Source organism: Saccoglossus kowalevskii, chromosome 20, assembly GCF_978046115.1.
Source record: "Saccoglossus kowalevskii chromosome 20, keSacKowa6.1, whole genome shotgun sequence".
Classification (NCBI taxonomy): Eukaryota; Metazoa; Hemichordata; class Enteropneusta; family Harrimaniidae; genus Saccoglossus; species Saccoglossus kowalevskii.
Window position 1 is genome coordinate 13,694,051 of NC_140660.1, and position 22,569 is coordinate 13,716,619.

At 38.1% G+C, this 22,569-nt stretch overlaps 1 protein-coding gene across 1 annotated transcript in view; it reads right to left on the bottom strand.

Annotated features, from left to right (window-relative positions):
* Positions 1 to 19,087, bottom strand: part of LOC100371363 (uncharacterized) — a 181,857-nt gene extending 162,770 nt beyond the window's left edge. Inside the window, exon 1 of the mRNA XM_085494385.1 lies at positions 18,753 to 19,087. Coding sequence (XP_085350511.1) covers positions 18,753 to 18,819 — 67 coding nt within the window. The 5' untranslated portion in view covers positions 18,820 to 19,087. The remainder of the gene's footprint in view (positions 1 to 18,752) is intronic.
* Between the last annotated feature and the right edge of the window lie 3,482 nt (positions 19,088 to 22,569).

A 22,569-nucleotide genomic window follows, 5' to 3' on the forward strand; every position in this document is an offset into this window, starting at 1 on the left:
ACACAATCGCACACGCAACGTCTATATATTAGTTTGTTCACATTTGTGGCCTGGACATCTGCCACCGTACGACGCATTGTGTATATCCATGAAATCGCCGTCTCAATAGATTCAAAGTTACCCCATAGCGAGGAACCTTCGCGCAAGCTGTCGCATGTCAGGCCCCAAGCTTTGTTGGCATGACTAAAAGTTTATACCACCGTGTTTTTGTTTTTTTTCACCGTGATGAAAACAAATTATGACAGGTGACCCTTGTTTATCAGGGATTTCGAGACATGACGTTTTGTCGAAAACCATTTCGTCTATTTATCATATCGTCGAAAGTTGAGATTTCTAAAAGAGGCGCAAATGTACTTGAGAGTTTTACTAATTCGTGCCACATTAGAGTGTACTGGCTGGAGGATCCCGAAATTCGGCGTCGACGAAGGGGCGCTACTATTGACACGGACGAAAGCCACGTCCGCGAACCTCCGGTGGGTACTGATTGGTAATTGATTTGTCATTTTTTTGCGTGCTGAGCGCGCCCCCTCGAAATCGCGCGTGGTACTTGGGATTCCTAACCAATGACACAATCAATGAACAAATTGTGTTTTTTTTTAACGAAATTCCGTAGATCCGTATGATGCTCACCACATACACTAATACATATTAGTATATCACGATGCGACATTTTTTTTTCTCTCACTGGGAGTAACATGCATATTCATTTTTTTTTTCACTTAGTTCATCATGATGTAAGACTTCGCTTGTTTTTGGATGTGAACATTTAGTTTTAACTGTGTATTTCATACTTGGACGTCGAATTCGCAAATGTAGATGATGTCTCTGTTTTAATAAATATCCGACCTTACAGTAGACTGTTCGACACTGTAGCTGACTTTTAATCCTTTGAGGTTTTCAAATTCTGCTCCCTATTTTTTATGCATGTGGCAATTTTTGTTTCGTAATGGCCATAAGACTAGGGCCAAATATGAACAATATTTAGTGTGTTTAGATGTTTTACATTTTGTTTGATAGTTCCATATAGCAACTAAAAATTACTATAAGATCAGTTTTGAGTATCGATTGTTACTGGTCTCTGTAGGGTCACGTTCATCACCGAATATAAACCATACATCTATCTCAACTTCTCCACATAGACACTCACGTACTTCTCAATTGTTTGGGGCTCGGGTTGAAAATTTGTATCGTTCAATGATTGACTGCCACGTTTGGCCCACGTGTTCAGGACGATGTGAATTACTGGGGCTGACCGCCAAGTACCGATCCCAGGGCAACGACAACGAACGAAAGTACAAACAGCCCCGGCTTTTAATATTATGACAGATATTATGATTTAGGCTATGAATGGTGATGCACAGGGCTGACAAAAATCCATTTCAATAAGCTGATTATAGTCGGCAATAAAGGAAGGTTAACGAGTCGTTTCGATTTAATCAGATGAAAAGCTCGACTGTCTGTCATCATTATCTGACGCTGTCAGTAAGTACGGTAGGGCGAAGTTGGCTGCGGCTTGCTGCCGTGCGGTGAAATCTACTACATCGCGGGCCACCGTGAGATTTACTACGTATATGCAAATTGCTATGTCATCTACGTCGCGTACACTAAATCGAGGCTATATAGAATTATAATATGCACGTACGTCCGAGACTTCTCATAATGCTTACAAGCGCGCAATGATTCTCAAGCGACACGTGACGTGAACAGGCATGAACGAAGTTTTGTTCAAATTGCGTTGAAGTAAAATAATGCAAAAGCCATACTCTGGTTGCGCTGGTTTGTATTTGTTTATAAAGCACAAGTGTTCTGTGTTAATTGTATGGAGGCCGGTTTCACACGACCGGAGTAATTTCGCATCGAGAAAACTGCAAAAAAATGATTAGATTTCTGAAGAAAACGGACGTACGGACTTTGGCGTCCGGTTTGTCTGACCAATTTAATCTGACACTGTAAAATGTTTATTTTCACTGGAATAGTCTGCTCGGGTTAATGGGATGAGATGATTCTGACCGCGTAAACTGGCTTTTAGATATCTTTAAAGGGCGGCGGTCGTCGCGCCACGCATGGCTGTGATATGGGTCTCACATGGACAAAGATGGCGACTTTGATAGTTGCGCACACCAACTATAATATCTTTGGTGATTTAAAGGTATCGATGGAGCCATCGGCGTTAATTACTGCGCGTCGCGCCCAGGTCAAAAACTCGTTCTCGTGATTTCTATTAGAAGAGCGCATTGGGTTGTGGGAAAATCGATGTTTATCAACACAAATGTCGCACATGCCCGGCACGATCGGACCACCGCCCTTTAACGTTAGATGCGCCAATGCATGTATTTGACGTGTGTGATATCCAGAGAAAACCGCTGTTTGCACGATTCCTGGCGGCACCCCCATGCGCGGATTCAGTACGGAGAGGTGCGTTCGGCTGGCACGTCACGAAGAGATTTCAATATCAGTAGAGCCCCCCCCCTCCCACCGTTACCAAATTTCTGGATCCACAAGTGTTCACCCATGATCTCCTGTAATGTGCGCCCTTCCCCATGACGCGAGTGTAGCAAGCAGAACTGACCCAGAAACCCATATTACATTCTACAGTTTGGCCGGAGGCATTCTGTACAGATATATAATATACCCGTGGATAATGATTCACCGTCAACGCGGTGTTTACAGCAATCAAACAGTTTTCGTTGAATTAAATAACGAGCTACACAAAATAATGTAAATACTGTTGAATTAATAGCCCGTACAAGAAGCTTAGCGCATGCGCATCCTTTCATTAAAAAATATAAAGACACGTCAATACACATCAATAAATACTAATAGTGTGTTAGATTGTTATACAAACAATTCACTTGTACAGATTTGTACGAGTATTTTTTTTTTGTTATGCTAAAAAAAATCTCCAAAAAAAATATGAGCAAAATTGTGTATTGTATGAACATGCCGTGTGAAAAATCATTTTTCATGGTCGTATTTGACGGGCCAAATGTGACGAGATCTTTCAAGCGTTGACTATCTTCAAGCTACTTGTATTATGAATATGAAGTGAACTGCTCTCTACATGTGTGGGGTCCAGTAGGAATCCGAAATAAAAAAACCCATAAAATAGTAATATTTTCTTATTTTTGTTATTATTTTTTTTAACCTGTGCGCTCCGAAATCCCGGTTACATATAAATCGTGTGAACGAAAGTCTTCGAAGACGACTGAGAAACAAATCAAGCAAACTGGTCATTCTATTCTATTCTATTCTATTCTATTCTATTCTATTCTATTCTATTCTATTCTATTCTATTCTATTCTATTCTATTCTAATCTAATCTAATCTAATCTAATCTAATCTAATCGAATCGAATCGAATCTAATATTCTATTCTATTCTATTCTATTTTATTCTATTCTATTCTATTCTATTCAACAGCATGTTTCTGAGATGACGACCATACAAGGGAAACGCAACATTTTTGGCGCCACCAAACAAATAAACAAACACAGACACTGCAATACGACACTGATAAAATGTACAAACTGTCATGTTTTGTTTTTTGTGTTTTTTTAATTTCAATCTTGTAATTTTCCTTTTGTTAATCGTACAATGCATCGTATCTGGTTGATAGGGACCCCCATTTGAAAACTAGGGGGTGGGTGGATGATTTTTTTTGACAAAAATGTGTTGTGGTGAAAACAAATTAATGCATTATAATGTTACTGTGACGAAAAAAATACAACAAATTGTCAGATGTATGTGAGTATAGTATGTACAAGGAAACAAAATCTCCCAACACCCCGTCCCCATCCCACTCCAATATTTTAAATGGATAATCCCTCACAAACTGCAGTTATGTTTGCTTAGAGCACATATGTACATTGTGTTGTAATAAAATACCCAAATCGCAGAGTAAACAAAGTAAAACGGCTTCACCGGTGCACAGCTGGGCACGAATGAGTGTTCATTATTTCGTGAAAGAGAAATTTTCTCCGTCGTTGGATGGCCATAGCTGGAAATGTAAGGCAGGATATCAGAACTGTCAGTGAATCGGGGTGTTGAATACATCCATGGACACGCGGCCATATTTATCGCCGATTCAAAATGGCCGCCAGGGTGAGGGAAACGCAGTCGGGTAATTTCGAAATGTTTAAGTTCGTCAGGAGTAAGCGTGGATAGGTCGATTCTAGTGCAACCTTCATTTTTAGTGTTGTTTTATGCTCTTGATTCGTGGTAGTGAATTGTTACGCCCGCTATGTTCGGTGATCTGAAAATCGCATGAAATGCGCGCGAATCATGGAAGGTACTAACGGTTAGTACCTTCCATGCGCGAATTAAATATACCACGTGACTAGCACCACTTAATGAGAAGCACATTGTACTTCAAGCGCACCGAATAGAATATAACTTGTTATCATTGTATACGGGATTCTCTACCGCATAATCTATTGGGCAAACTGAATTGAACAATAAATACACGTGTTTTCTCAGCTTTCTAAAAATATATTAATGTTGCATCACGGGATCACTCATCTAGCTACTTGCGGTGTCTATTTATGAAATATCGGCAATATTTAAAACAAAATCGCATGTTTAATAATTGTTTTGATGCGTCCGATTGTCGGGGACCGTTTCGGCTTCCCATTTTATTCAGTATTGTTTATCACTGCCTTTGAATAGCAATCCAACATGCGTGGGTTCACCTTTGTTTTGAATCACTGCGCTCCGCGGTCAATCGGAACTATGACAAATTCTCCAATATTTCCCACATTTCGCGCATATTTCATACCATTTAATTTGTTAAACAAAAATGTCAACATGATCACCCCCCCCCCCTAATGAAGGTGTAAATGACCTCACGGAGCAACGCTGAGGAAGAATAACAGAAAATCCAAAGAAAATAAAGCCAGGAATTTCAGCGGAAGAATACATCCCAGGGTTGCAGCATGCCATGAATAATTATTGACTCAGTATTGGTGTAAGTATAAATATATTCATGATCCATTACTAACTGCAAACGGATTATGAAACAGATGGAATTACGGTATAAAAAGGGTAACGTTTTAACAAAGAACTCAATTTGACAATGAACGTGAACAGGTGTTGCCTTGTGGCAACATACTCACAAATTCCTCATCCCAATGTCAACAGATGATACACATACCACAAGGTTATGCCTGTTTTGTGGACACATCGCTGACAACGTTCTGTATGTTCGTGTTCGTACAGATTAAAGCGAGAGGGTTCGTCACCTGCGCACGCGCGGGAATTGAGTCCCAAACGACGATAACAACACACGCTAAAATCGCAAAGGCTAACAGGTAGACGCCTGTTTGTAAACAATGACACGCTATGGACATTTGAGACCGTGTGGCCCGTTGTTCACAACAACACTTTCCTCTGTGTTTGTAGGCATATTGCGGTTGTATTTATATGGTTGTATTTAAAATTCTACGTAACTTATAAAGCTACATTGAGAGTTGAAAAAGTTGGACTCTCGCGTCTGAGTTTTGGTCAGTTCAGCAACGGTAATTATCGTTATCAAACAGGAGACCTGAGATGCTAATGGTTCGAGATCTCTTTGAGAGCGAGAAAAATACGAGAAATCGAGTTGTTTCTGTCCCGTAATTCGTATTCTATTCTCCCTATATAAGTTATAATAAGTTATATTAATTATAAGATAGTTTTCCATAAAAAAACAAAAACAATTGAGCAGTTTCTCTCTCATAACGAATTGCATATATGCACAGTAACATGCCCAGTGGTGCGAAACTTGAATTCAGATCAAACCTGTAATTACGCGGGAAATGTCGACAAACACAAATTTTATTATCTTTATCGAGTATTAGTTTCAGCTGTTCTGCAGATTTAATCATGTATAGCATTAATATTCCGCTCACTTGACAATATTATACTGGAATATGTGATTAAAAAGAAATTTAAATCGGAAAAGAAATATCAAGTTCTGTGTATAAACACGAGTGTAAAATAGATAGTAACGCGCAAAATTACACAGAAATCTCGCACAGTTCAATTCCTACGAATATATCTCTTCCCAATCTCCTTTCCATAGGTCGTTACGCAATATTACCTCTGCCATAGGCAGCCTTCAATGTCACATCACAACGCATGGTCATTTTTTCCGCATTTTTTTATATCTGAACATGTACTACCGTAAGTAGAAAATTATGTTTGTGACAACCGAACTAAGAAGCTAATTTATTTTTTACTTTTGCTGTAGCACAAACGGAGTGTCAGTGAGATGGTGAGTTACGCGTCATTACTGCGAGGTGATTTCGTTTGTTTATAGTATTTCTTCGCTTAGCAACCGACGGAAGACGGTTAGCTTGAAGAACAGAGTAACATCTTAGTAACACGTTATTTCACGATGAATTTTTTGTTGTATTTTTTTTTTCTTTGCATTTACGAAAATATTATCATCTAACGATGACATAGCTTGTTTACCATTGAAAATAAAACAATACGAAAAAACCTCTAATAACAAAAACGTCAAGAATACGCGTAGTAAAAGTCGTTCGACATTTCGTCACAAGATGGCGGTGTGTCACGGTGGTGGTAGAGATACTTTCGAATTTGATACGTCGACGAAAAAGTGCAAATAAGCTGCTCTCTGATTGGTCTGACTGTTACATGATAGGTTTGGGTAGCCAATCAGGCATACTCTTGTATTAATTGCATTTACTCGAAATGAAGCCGATGTTTTCACCAACATACGGTGTCATGGGCGCAAATTGTTTTCTGTAAGAAACTTGAGGTCTATAAATCAGACAAGTGACATTGAAACAATTTGAGATCATCTTTATACCAGTCTTATAATGTTTTCAGTCTCATATATATAATATTATATCTGCCAATATTACTTGCCGAGGAAAAATGGAAATAACACACCTGTTCATAAATCCTAGAACAAATACTGCTTAGGGAAATTTACAATTCAAATAACTCAAAACAAATGATTAATCAAAACAATTAACTGACACAACATAGTCAAATCAGTAAAAGAACGATTAATGGACAAATTGCTATATGTTAAAGGGCGGTGATCGGCGCGCAGCGCGTGTTCGAATTTCATGTAAATAAACAATGTATTTTACACGCGTTGTGTACGTCGCTATGAGTCCCATATCGAAGAGGACGACCACCGCGCTTTCAATTATGGCATGTGCTTCGCACTGAGAGAATACGTCCTTCTCCACACGCGGCACGCGTCAGATAACTCCACGAGTCGTTGAATATCAAGGCTAGTCGTACTCCACAGAACTATTGGTATAATCGTGATAGTTTAGACAGAAGAAGACAGGTTTTTTTATTTTAAAAAAATGTAGGAGTGAGGGAAATAGTTCTGCAAATGTATGAAAAATGTTGTGATAGTGAATTTAAAATCACATCTTCTGTCACATTCAAGCTGTTTGATAGAAAGCCGAAACATTGCGTCTTGACATTATATTGGCTGTTGTATAATAAAAACATAACAAGTACACGCACATGTAAAAGTGATTAGTGAAACCGGATCCTAGTTTGTTACCACTTCTACCATGAGCAGGAGAATATACTTTCGGTGTATATTGTGTTAGCTTGTTATCTTGTGGCGCAGCTGTCGACATGCCGGCGACCTAACGTCAGTTGATGAGCAAACAGTGATTGTAATGCAGAACGCCCGCAGATTTAATTTGAGTCACCCTTCACAAAACATGATAAATGTTGATCAAAACACGTAGGTGATGCAGGAAAAGCATGCCTATACGGTCAATAATTGTCAATGGGGAGTATTTCCGTTTACTGCGAGATCTCGCGCAGTGCGTGAATAGCGCGAACCGAACATCTACCGCAAAAAATGAATATACTTTAATTTATTCATAGCTAAATTTCGAAATGACGAGTTTTCAGATGGAATTAATTCGTTCCGATACTTTTACTCCATCGATATTTAACCATCATCAAATTCGTATAGCACACTGTAAAACATGGAAAATTCCCAAAATACCCTCGGTCTCACCAACGCCACAACGACGCTATGATCTGTGTTTGTCCTATTTTTGTTGTATGATTTCACTAAAAATGGGAAAAACACACCTAAATATATAAAAATGTTGACGCGCAAATATATAATTTCCAAAGTAAAATCCTCTCAGGCGTTATCCACTTGCTGAACGGCGTTTTATAGTTACGTCATTTTTTATTTTTAGTATGATCTTGTAAGCGTGACAAACGCAATGACATAAAAAAAATCGCTTTTAGATATATCGCTCGTTATCTAAACTGTCTATTAAATCAACTGTCAGAACTAACTTAATTATACAGTATTTCTGCATTGACTCGAAATATTCATATACTGTATTAATTATGTTGGCTAAAATTGTCAGCGGTGCTTAATTCCATTAACTGTAATAATCAACTAGTTCCCTAAGTATTCTGAACATTGCGTACTGCCAGACTTTTAAACAAATTCTTCTTATTAACGCGGCCTCTGTGTGTACTTCAGTCGATGGCATTTAGAAGGCAGAACGTGATACGTCTACAAATTGTCAATAAACAATCTGCCCACTGATTGGGTGGAAGGCTAGGTCTTGTTGTTTGCGCAGCCAATCAGTCACAATCTCCGCACTGACTCTGTCGACAAATGTTACACTAGACATTCAATGATTTCGTTGCGCGATGCGGTGTAAGCTCAAAGACATGTACGCTAGGCGAACATCTACAACTGTACTTCCTTCTACACTTATACATATTATAATGTTTGTTTTTTTTATTTAAAAAAAAAACAATAATACAGAACCTTCTCGACATGTAGCTTCATTGAAATCCCACTCACGGCAGCGAAATAAACTGATAGTACCAATCGCGAAGTAGATAACAAAAAAAATCTAAATAAATATTTGTTGTAATTTTAGCATAAACAAAAAGTGAAGTGACGTTTCCAAGCAAACATATTATTTTCGAGGCAACATATTTTTTTATAGAATTGGTGGTGTAACGGAAATACGTACTTTCGTGGAAGCACTTTATGTTGACCATGCGTGTATGTGTGGGTGTTATAATCCCTCTATGGCACTCCATAGCAGCGTATCAAACGTGTTTTGATTGTCCTGTACGAAACAAAAGATGGCGACAGCAGGGGGACGGATTATAGCGCGAGACTCAATTTGGTCAGAGAGCATTATACAACTTGTACTGTGTGTTTTCCCTTGTCATTCATTCTCGGGGAAGATTGACATTGTTCGTACGGGGACTAAAAAACGGCGGCGCGTTGTACTTGTTCAATTATAGAATACATACATGCGAACACTGTATGACGTCATAGTACATTATCAGACGACGAGCGATTGCTCTAAACAGTATCCAAACTAATTAATTATTGCTCGCGTATTTCATTATTTGTATAAACCGATTCTCATTGGTACTTGTAAATGCATTCATTTGATTAGGTAATCTAATCTTCAGCTCAATCATGATTGTGACAAAAAGAAATTGCTTAATTTTTTAGTTATCATATCTCTTCCTCAAAATTTTCAACCGAATTATCGTTGGCCATATTGTTTTTCTAAATTGTTGGTGAAATTATTCAGCAGCAAATTGCTCCCTCCCCCAAAATCTGGATCAATGTTATTCAAAATTGTTCCAACCAGCTCAAAAGATAGTTTAGCAAACCTGGAAGTATAAATAAAAAAGTCATGGTGAAAAAAAAACTTTACGACAAGTTTACCCATGGGTCAGTGCTTCAGTGACGTTGGCACGTAAACTGACGCAGGAATTATATATAGTGTGACAAGTAAGGAAGACACGTCGTCTCGGGGACATGTGACGGGCGATCGACTATGCTTCACATCATTCAGTTTTATTGGGGGGGGGACGCAAACAGGCAAAACGCGAAGAAATCATGTCGTAATGTTCCAGAATAACGCATGCGCACATTGATTATGGGTGATAATAACAGTAATAGATTCCCATCAGTGGTAAACTGGGATTGGCGTCGGGTTGTCTGCTTCACGAACACCACCCGCATAAAATCCCGTCCAATATAGATCCGTGGGCAGTCAATTATATAAAAACCAGTATTCAATTACATATAATCTCCAAACCAACTTTCCAATACGAGTGAGTGTTAACATGGGACACATTAATTGTGGGGATATCGCCTGATCTCCTGAGGTTACCCCAGCGAAAAACAAATAAACATAGTACACTTTTAATAAAAAATGATAGACTTTCATCGCTATTTGTTATTCTCTTTATCCTGTATGTCATTTTCGTGGCTTTCATAACATAAACAACAAAAGGTGAAATCATAAATAAACAAAATTCCGTCTGTTTCTGTGTATGATTGTTTGCTGTTACCGTTTGTGTCGTTGATTTGAAGATGTTTAATATCGCACAAATACAAAGTCACGGCATATAACATTTAATTTGAAGAAAAGTTAATTTGTAATGAGTTCATGTACGATATCATCCATGAAATATATGTATGTTACCTTTGAACTTGTGCTCGTGTTACGCCTCGGAATGACCGACACGTGTAGCCCCCACTGTGTCGAATTAGGTGGGTTTTACCTGGATTAACAGGTCTAATCAATCAATCAGCAGTGATGAATATTGAAATCCCGACTCGGACATACCATACGGGCCATTGCCGTGGTTAATTTCGCTCCTAAATTCATAATCATGTTCAAGAAACGTAATGTATAACCAAAAATATAAACTACGACCCCACTTTAGCTTAGAATAAATTATCTACCAGCTTTAAAAACCGGAGATTTGTGAGTTCACTAACCGCTTGATCGACTGAAGATCAAATCACATACTGATTGCTGTGGTTTTCTTGGTTTTCTTTTTAGTAATCTTAATGACGTTGCTTCTCATGAAATAATCGTCATCATGATGAATCGTGTTGATACCGTTAATGAACAAATCCACACAACAACTCATGTCAATGCGATGTCGATGCAAACTATGGCCACACATCGATACAACAACTCATGTCAATGCGATGTCGATGCAAACTATGGCCACACATCGATACAACAACTCATGTCAATGCGATGTCGATGCAAACTATGGCCACACATCGATACAACAAACAAGAACCAGACATATTCAGCTTGGGGGAGGGGGCATCCGGGCATTTTCACCTCCTGGCTTCCATCACGGTTGAAAACAAAGGCCGAAAACTCTCAGAAAACGGTACTTTGGGATGGTTGTTGAGAGTCCCCTTAACAGTGTAACAATATTACCCCTGCGTGTGTAGTATATATAAATTTGGTTGTTCAGGATTATTTCGTGGCAACGTGGAACGTCTTGAGACGTAGCTCCGCCCCCGAGGATTGGATTAAATCCCCTGGACAGGGTGAAACAAAAAAATATTAAGACGGGCATTTATTCACATGCTGGCAATGTGCAACAGATGGTATTATTGGGGCATGGGAAAATATTTGTATTCCATCGTTATATGTTATACAGTTTATGTTATTTGTCAGTACTAATCCCATATTTTACAGCACTGAACATAAAATAACAGAATTGCAAGGACATGTATGTATTTCATTTGAATATGACCTAATATGGTATGATGGTAGGTTGCACGTGTGGAGATACACCTCAAAACATTTCATTGTTTTCCATTATTTTCTTAACCTGGTGCGCATTTGCTACTACACCATGAAGAAGACCTCGGTGAAAGACGCATGCAATCGGAGGGGAGGCGACAGTAAAAAGATCAGCACTGCTTAAACATTTATTATGGCTAGCAGCTACTCTAGGAGTCCAACTGCCTCCCTCTCTGATCTGCTTAAATATATACAGAACATTCGAGAATGGAAGGGAGAGGTATTTCTAAGGATGTTTCTTAAAAAGGGAATGTCAGAAACACTGTTAGGTGCACATTACGGTAGCATTTTAATTAATCCGAGTCTTCCAAAAAGAAGACTTGATGATCGTTCTTGAACTTCACCCGGCCGTGGAAGCAATAAAACTCGTAACTGTTGTTACTTTAGATTTCAACTTAACTTGAACTCGGGTAAGCTGGCTACTCAGATTTGTTGATTCACAACGAAACGCCCGTATTCCCTACCCATACAGGCCTAATAGTTGCGGCAATGTGTTACTAATGTGTTTGCAATATGTTACTAACCGGAATATCGGCAAAATGCCTACACTAATATTTACCGCGATTCGAATGTAATTGACCCGACAAACCGTGTCTGGGCAGCAATAATACGCACATATCGAGGTTAAGCGGTGAGCTTAGTTTCACAACTACCAATAACCATTTCAAATATAATAGCTGTTTAATTAACAGATTAATAATTAACAGAGGCTCAATTCTGAAGCTTGATCGTAGACAATTCGACGACATGTCTAGTCTAGAATTCCAGCACTAATTCACTACATCAATGTGTACAAGTGTCTGGCAATATTGGCTGCAAAAAAATCATGCTGCAATCTCCACAATCCAGAATCAGAATGGCGAAACATACTCTATATGAATAATTGAAAAAAAATCGCTACAATAACAGATTTGGTGACGCTAAAGGGACAAGCATCTGCCAATAATTGTTTAATAATAAATTGTAATTGTTTCTCTCGCCCAAACTTAATTTTGACCATATGCGTGATGTCTGGAGGTAACACACTCATTTTCCCATATTCCAATGCGCTCATCTAATGGGAATCACTAATATGAGGTTTGACCTGGATTCGGCACGCACTAATTACCGTCGGTGACTCCTTCGACACCTTTCAATCACCTACAAAATACCTAATTAAAGCTTGGTAACGTCTAAGTTTGTACTAGTTGATCTGCGCAACAGTCAAAGTAGCCATCTTTGTTATTATGAGACCATATATATCGCACATGCGTGGCGCGACGACTACCGCCCTTTAAATATACATTCATGTATTCGTGTCTAACTGCTTTAGGACCTGTATGACGAATATTCACATTATTTGAGACAAATTCGCACCCACAAAAAGTACCAGAATGCCTAATAAAATACAGCATATTCGCGACAAAGTAAATTACGTGCTATACGCATGACTCGACACCTGTATATGCACGAGACAATCTTCCCTAGTTACAAACACAAAGTGCTCGAAGTCGTGTAGCTAGGCGATTTGGTGGGTCGGTTTATGTCCACGTACTTAGTACTTTTAATAAACATATAACATACTACAGTAGTTTTAATTATTGTTTTTAGATTTGTGAAACGTGTATAGAAGTTAAAAATTAAATACATCAACTATGTTGAAATATATTTGCGCTCAACAGCTTGTCGCTTAGCGTTCTGACATCGTAATTGAAATATATGGACAGACTACTCATTTGTTTTAAAACAAAATCTGCCAGGCGACATTTTCGGAAAATTGAAATCACTGCTGTCGCTCCAGACATTTTGTTCAGGTACTGAGTGCAAGTAAATGTATGCAAATTAGTCTTCCATTCCTAATACCACGTGTTTGGCAGGGCTGACTGTACTTGGATTCACACCGCTAAGTGCCGAACAGTCGGTTCGTTTCATTGAAAAGCAAAATTCAAATTCTCTATAATATTGTAGCCATGCATGCCTTGTCCGATTACGCCATGTGATTTGAATTTGTTCCCCACGATGTGGAACTTGGTGTGTTTATTTCGTATTCGTTATTTAGAAAGGACCCGATACCACGCTCATGTGTCTGCTTTGTCGTGGAGCATTGGTTCTGTTTCGCAGCTCCCTACTATACTCTTTCAAGTATAGACAGTTTCGACGGCTGTCAAAACCGAAATGTTTAACAGATGGTGGCCACTTTTGACAACGAAAAATAGTTAAATTCATATTTTGTATTTTCTTGTTTCAAGTTTGAAGGAATTTAAGTTGGTAGCACTGATATTGCATTGTTATCCTCGAACAAGGACGATTTATATCTCGGCACTGAGTTGCGTTTTCAAGTTGTTTGATATCAGCAATATTTAACTAGGTAATAACTTGTTCTACATGCGTCACATATGATGCTGTGACGTCAAAACTCTGTCATGTCTGTATTATAGATTACATAGTTTACGTCACATCGATTTGGACCCATTCATTCTCTTGCTAAGCGTTGTGTGGCACAGCTTATATAAATAGACAATGAAAAACGTAATTACCCCCCCCCCCTCCTTACATTAACTGTCACTGTTGTATCTCCCGACTCACTAACATACACATTACCTATCTACTTTTTCGTTGATAATAGGTGGGAAAATAAATAACAATCAATCTCTTAATTTCTCCTGGTTTATCAAAGAGGATTTTATTTGATTTATGAATAATGATTTATATTATTATATACAATGTTTTTTTTGTAAGTAATATGTATGTAGGTTTCACATTAATATGTAGCTGTAGTTTATATGCAACGCTGCGACAAAAGCTTTCCGTTTACGACATTGTGAAATTCTTTCGTTTTTATGCAGACAAATACAGTATTTTTACCAAGTTAAAATCATATTCATCAGAGTTATTGTTCATACATGAGTTGTTGAAAACACTATATAGTTTGTAATTTCATTCAACTTCTTTTAGTCATAATTGAAGGCAAATAAAAAGTAAAAATATAGCAAATGACCCTTTTTGCTGTAATATTCTTGTGTAATCGGCAATTATGAAAATTTATGGTGTACATTTTGTTATGAATTATTCTTAATAAATTTCGGAATTATCTTGTCAAAATCAGTTTTTAAGGTATTTTCTCCCAAAAAACGAATGAATTTTACAATGTCGAAAACGGAAAGTCTTCATCGTAGTTTTCTAGTTTCTTTAATGTGGTTGGTGGGCATTGGAACAAATAAATAAGAGCGAAAATTCACTTTTTTGTTTCATAAGTGTATTCATGTGTAATCTGTAATTATGAAATCTGTTTATGGTTGCATAGGGAATACATTTCGTTATGAATTATTCTTAATATTATTCTTAATTATCTTTTCAAAATCAGTTTTCTCAGGTTTTTTTTTTCTCCAAAACAACGAAAAGATTTCACAATGTCGAAAACGGAATGATTCGTCGTAGTGTTAATGCGAAGCTACTTGCAACATTGTTCCCGTAATAATGATGTTAAGATGGAATACATTCACGCATATCAATCAATTAATTGAATGCATTTCCTATTATTATTCGTGGCAATTTGCTCGTTTGTGTTAATAGTGTGTTTCCTTATTCGGTCGAGCTCTGAAATATCAACAGTCGGTATTCCAAAACTACGCCATATATTATACTAGTATATGAGATGACAGTGTGTGCATTGCATCATGGGAGTGAAATTCCCATTGAATAACATATAAAGCTTATTATCACGTTGGAGACTCAAATCGATAAATTGAATGTTTTTTTTTTTTTGTTTTTTTGTTTTTTCATTTTTTTGCGTGGCAATTCATTTGCAGAGATTCGAGATACAACGGCATACTTCTACCATAAAAATCCAATTCAAATACTAGTACGAAGATAAGACGGAACGTTGACATTTTCAAAATAAATTTCAATATTTCTCGCTTACCCATTGTTTTATATTCTCCTTCCTAAATACAATTTGGTTCTAAAGCGTTGGACACTAAAGTCAGCTTTACTTTTTACAAACTAAACCTGTATATCCCTTCTTGTGGTCATTTATAGTTATTAGGAGGGGCATATTGAATTGCATGGGGGGTTCAGGGTTAGAGGTGAAGGGGGCCTTAAGGATCTCTTTCCAAAGATTGTAGAAACACTTGTACACTGATTCAAAATATTGCCCTGGATGTTGGCAGTTACAACCGAATTCACTCTACTGCGCATACTCAGTATGCACAATGCATTGTGGGGCGAAACGAATTGAATAAATGAAATTACATTGTCACCACTCAGGTTGCAATTCAGATATCTTTAACAAATAATGAACATTTCAGTAACACACTATCATAGTAGTAGTTTGGAAGGATAATCCTATAATCGAATCATAAATCAGTTTGAGTGAAACAAAACGAAATCGTTCAACACTCTGTTCAGTTAGTTAATAATTGAAAAAAATACGGAATGATGGCGACACTAATGGAACTGAAATCCGTAAGATACACAAACACATCATTATGACTAGGCTCAATAGACCTCGTTACAGCCATGGCGTATCCACGACGGCGTTCGAGGATGTTAACGATTTCGCGACAAAAACAAAACAAAACAAAAAACAGTCAGTCAGTCGCCAAAGCTCGAACCTTTACAGCGCTTTTCAGTTGCTGGATTCTGGTGCACGTAACATTCTTTCCGAGTTACTGTCAGAAAATGTTAGGCTCGTTCGAAATTGCTTTTTGACGAGCACGACCACTGTAGCCCACGACCACGAGCAAGTGAGCAAATAAATGGAACTTTTCCACCACATTGTATCTACACTCATACCATCGTCATAAAATCCCGACCTTTTTTGCAGCTTCTGGTCGTAACCACAAGAAGCCGTTCAGGCGCTTGCGAATGAGCCAGTCAGCGAACCACCCTTCCATTACTGAGGGAAACAATCAGTTCACTTGTAGAAGCAGACCAATCCGTGCCCGTGTTCTAAACAAGCGCTGATTGGTCATTTGCTTTCGTGACGTAAACACTCATGAATATTTCAGGCTGAATTTCGGAGAATTTCATCACAGTATGTTTGTAAGTGTAGCGGAACAAAATACTCTGGCTGGCGAGATGCATGCTACCATTGCGATAGTAAAATTCAACTAGCAAATAATGCTGTGAATTCGGCATTTATTGTAACAACTGTTGTAACAACTGTTACATTATATATTACCTAATTCTGTCTGTCCCAACAACGAGATGTCATTTAATGATTCAGAAACAAAACGGATCATTAGAGAAATAGGGCGAAGTTTACAATGTTCCCAATCTAGCGTACCATGTTCTTCACAGCAAAAATAATAATTGTACGTTGCAAACGTCTGTGTTGGGGTTTGCCTTATTGGGAAGTGTAATATTTGGAACCCGCACTGACCGACTGACTATGACACGTGTTGAAAACCTGTGCGCTGCTCTCGCCTTCTCCGTGCATATAATATGTAGACGGCACTACTGAGCGACTGACTGTGACATGTATTGGTATACATGTAAATGGCAAAAACCCACTGTCTCATGTTTGAGGACAGTTTTTGAGAAGATCGACCCTTGAAGTTATTACTTACACATATTAATTCATAACTTAAGCGACAATCACTTTACAACCGAAAAATTAGTATTACGGTCGGCAGTGTCCGCCCCACGTAACGGCACTACTGCACAGACGCTCGGATAGGGTAATTTAGGAATACGAGTCGAGACACCAGCGGTAACCTGCGAATTAAATCAATTTGCGGTAAACGTTTGCTGCACGCTCACACGTGCGTGACTAAAACCACCATAAAGTTATGCCACAAATTACACAAATTAAAAAAAAATATATAAGTCTAATACATCAAGGTCAATTATTAGACAATCGACTTTATATTTATATACATTATTAATATATTATTAATACTACATTAAATAATTCGTTATGCCGGATTCATTCACAACATTTTACACTGCTATTACATTGGTTATTCCAAGATAAGTAATGGTATAGAGTTTTTTAGTAAATATATTTAAATTCGGCATAGAGACTCTTCTGTTTAGTATGGTGACATTAATCGAATACCAGGTTTCAAGCGTGATCAACGGACCACCTTGATAAGATAGATCCATTCTCCTCCAAATGTTAGTTAGACACGCTACGTCACTTGTGTCTTGCGAAGCCCTAAGACGTGACACCCTTCCAATTCGAATTTCTTTCTCTCTTTTTTCCCCGGAATAACCAGAACCGATAGCAGCTGCTTACGTCATGTCTATGTGCTACGTGACACATGAGATCGTATGACGCGATAACACGCACCACCAGGCTTTATTATTCTTTTCTATGTTTTTTTGTCGTAGAACAGTTAGTGCGGCGTATTTTTTTTTAATTTCATTCATGAAAAAGGCATGGTGCCAACATAAAACATGGAATACCATTTTTTTGGGTCATTTTTTTCATTCACCGTGGTGCTTTGTGTCATGTTAAAATGTTCACATTTAAGAATAGGTGTATTATCTCTTAATATTTCTCTGATTTTTTGCACAATCTAGATAAAACAAATCATTTAATTTCCACAAAATGATGTCACATGATATCGCTGAACATTGCTGAAATATCGTTATTTTCATCAACAGCGATGCTTTGGGCGCGCTCCGTGGCTCAGAATGTTGGATTTCTTTTAACGAATTTCTGTAATAATATAATAACGACGTCCGATTTATGACCTATTATACCGAAGTAATGTTGAACAGATACAACATATTACCGGTACTACCTGTGTGACGTTCCTGTAAATTATTAACAGCAAGCGCGCCAACACGATAAGGAAATGGCAGACGATATCGTCTCGCGCTTATTGTAGTGGCACACGATGTCGTGTCGGTTTAATTTTGGATACGAATGTTTAAAATTGCTAGTTGGTCCAAAATTTTGAAAAAAACAAAACAAAAAAAACAACAAAAAACACATTATAGACAAATTTGACGTCCGACATATAATCAATGATTGAATTTGACAATTATCAATGGAGCACACAGTGGAAAGAACCCTGCGGACACAAATTGTATGAAAATAATAGAAATAAAAGTAATTTCGTTGAATAAATTCTAAAAATTTATCACAAATTTAGCACAAAAGAGAGTCAAATGGATTATTTTTTCACATACGATCTGAGAATAAGTTAGAGCCTACCTGCTGCGGTGCCTTCAAGTACGAACAATAGCACTAAGACCAAAAACAAAATGTGTCGAGTTCCCATGGCGGGAAATATAGCGCGTGGGTCTCACTCCTTGTATCGTGCCTTGCTGGGTCGTCCACTTAACTTAGGTGATACGAAGTCAGAATACAGCGCTGTCCAACACGTACTACCGGCGGCAGTCAGACAACTGACGATTGAAGCGACGTGATTATACTATATACAATGGGCGACTGTGAGCGAACAAAGCCGGCAAGTAAACAAAAACGCCGCGGATGTATGATGTGTCGTCTGTATGTGAGCCCAATTGAATTCAAACACAGAACAAATATTTCTTTTTATATCTCATATACGTTTTTAATTTCCTACGGCGCCACCTGCAAAAGAGATTACGATAATTTAGTTTTAATATTTGAACTATGACCTACTAACCACACAATTATCACGCCCATCGTGACGAGTTGCGGATCGAGTTGGGACGACGCCAGCGTCAGAAGCGATACCCTGATCGAGATAGAAAGAATCATACCGAATTGGTGTAGGGAACATTTTCTCAGGCTCGAAAATAAATTCGGCTTCATATTTACTTGTATCAGTTGATTCAAATGTGAATTCGCGCTGCCTTAATCAGGAACACGTCTTCATGATGACGTCATATACCCTTAGCCGTATTTTCTCAACGTCAGTTCCTGTATATCGACGGGTCATATAGACGCCGGATATAGAGATACATCCACATCTCGCACAGGGGCCATCGTGGCGTCACATGGAAAGCGTATACTACTTACAAGTTCGATTAGCACCGGATGGTGGTACTGGACGCGCCCCTTTCCATTCAGTCGTTGGTGGCGTGACAAACTTAGCGGACACACACAACTTGATTCAGGATCATGGAAAATACCTGTAATATAGATGCTATAATAACTATGAAGCATTGCACGAATTGTATTGACATTTTGAAACACTGATTGATTGATTGATTGATTGATTGATTGATTGATTGATTGATTGATTGATTGATTGATACTTCTTGATTGGCATTTAGCTATAATCCTTCATCACAATTCATCGTTAGTGACAGGCTATCTGAGAATATAAACTCAGCTTTGAAAAAAATAATAATGTGAAAAACCAAATAATATCCCCAAAAATACCATAACTCGAGCACGGATTGTTTTTTTTTTATTCTCCGTGATAAACTGGGACAGTTCAGAAAGAGAGTAAATGCACAGTTTTGAAAACATCGTACGTGCCCTTGTTTTAATCTTTTATTTCTCGCATTCCTAAAAATAAAAGTACTGCAAGTGAATCTGCCTTCACGCAAAATCAGTTTTCGAAATTCGCGTGACTTCCTCTCGCAATTCGCGCGACTTCATCTCGCAATTCGCGTGACTTCATCTCGCAATTCGCGCGACTTCATCTCGCAATCCCCATAATACTAGTATGTCACACGTGTTGCTTAGCCTTATCTTATAAATCTGTGGTATTAGTTAGACAATAAATGGCTTTGCGCTGGCCATTATAATGCGATTATAGGGCAGAGACGGATACGTGTGCATTATTTAAATAACAACCTCGTCCGAACCCTGTTATTATACTATATACATATACAGGGAGTGATTATATTTTAATCGCTTAATCATTTGACTCGATGGCGTGTTGGACAGAAAACATTGAATCTGAAATCGACTGGATAATTGTATACCATACACGTACGTATTCAGTAGTGATTAGAATGTAAGTCGGTATATAACTGTGGTGGTGGTGGTGGTCGTCGTCGTCGTCGTGGTGAACGGGACTGTGCGTGTGTAATTTTATAAACACCAACCAGCCCCGTGCCGAATAGTTTGTAACATTCATATTGATTTGACCATATGTGTATGACTCCTGTACAGAATTATTTTGAGTTATATAAAAAAAAAAAAAAATAAAAAAAGTAATAATAATAATAAAAAGAGCGCTTGTAGACCTAGACTGATTTCAAACATCCTTTGATTTTATTTACAAGATATAAACAGAAACGCACTGAACACAAGATGTTAGGAAATGATGGTAAAAATAAAAAAATAAATAGATACTCGTACATATTTTGAAATATAGATGATCCAGACCAGTAAAGATACATATAGTTTGGGTCGGACCCATGAACATGTATATGGTATAGATATTTGAATATGTAGATATCCTAGCTTGTGAATAAGCATATGGACATCATACAGTTTTTCGGGCCTATCCAGATTTAAGTTTTTTTAAGATTGGGGTAAATCAGTAAGTTGTAGGTATAAACTAATATCAACAAAGACGACCGTGGGAAAGCTACACAAATGAACACCCGTAATGCCGGGTATATGTCCCGGATGTATATATACATGTATATGGCATATAAACTGGCTACCAACTCGGGCTTATTTAGAAACACGCACGTGGCCCTGGCATGAATTGCTATAGAAAAAAAAACAAGAAGATGAAAACACAGATGGCAGTGACCAAATGAATATCGTGATACAGTGGCCATGCCAACCACGATGGTCTGATCATAGAAACACGCACAGACACAGGCGGGGAAATTATAAGCATAATCGTAGAAATAATACCAGGGCATGGGGACAAAAATTACGATACATACTGATTCAACTTACAGATAATTACTTGTATTAAAGGGCGGTAGTCGTCGCGCTACACATGCGCGAGATATATGGGTCTCATATAAACAAAGATGGCGACTTTGACCGTTGCAACTTGAAACTGAGGCGTTACCAAGATTTAATTAGGTATTTTTTAGGTGATTGGAAGGTATCGAAGGAATCACCGACGGTAATTAGTGCAAGTCGCGCCCAAGTCAAAAAACCTCATACTTGTGATTGCTATTAGAAGGGCGCAGTGGGTTGCGGAGAATTCAATGTTCATTAACACAGATGACGCACATGCACAGCGCGACGACCACCGCCCTTTAATATAGTAATACAGAGTTAATGAAACCCGTGTTTATCCTTGTTATATTTTATCCTCTTTTTACGCCTCATTGTGTTTATTATTCAAACTGAATACACAGTATCGATGCTCTGTTGTAATATCCTACCATCTGCATCCTCTTTGTAGTTCACATATGACGCCTCTCCAACCCTAATTATCTGTCACAAACACACCAACATGGACTGGTCCTTTTACCGGATTGGTTCCTTAATGTAATACTGTTGACAGACATGTGCTTTACATTCATTCCGCAATACAAATAACAAAACGGAGTTTCACGAAGTGTTCAAGCGTCAGTCTGTTTAATTTTAATGATCAGCTTAGCTTTAAATAATCAAATATTTATTTTTTTGTAACTCTTTCCACAGTATTTTCACGTTCTACCAAATTGTTACGCAGTGGGTGACATGTCGTATTGGCAGCGAATTTGAATAATAGTCTTAATGCATTGTGAGTTGTTTGCAGTACAGTGCGTGATCCGCTGGACGTCCAAAGACTTATTGGCGTAATAGACTGAGTAGCAAAGTCCAAATGCCCATTTTAATTGCAAAGTTTTATTGAATTCAATATGAAATGTCTAATAAGTAATATTGATGAATATTTCCAATCACCTTTTCGGATTGCATTTGTCGGTCGCGTGCACAAAGTGGCTCGGAAGTAAAAAGAAAAGTGAAAGGCATTATTTTGTCAGGCTTCTTTAGAAAAATGCTGTCACTGTGATTTCGTTGAGAGGGAGAGCCACGTGACTTGTTTTTGCACCACCCAAATTGGCTGTTCCGTTCTCTATCGTCTTCGCGTCCACTTGTTTACAAACAAGCGTTTACCCATGAACCTTTGCGT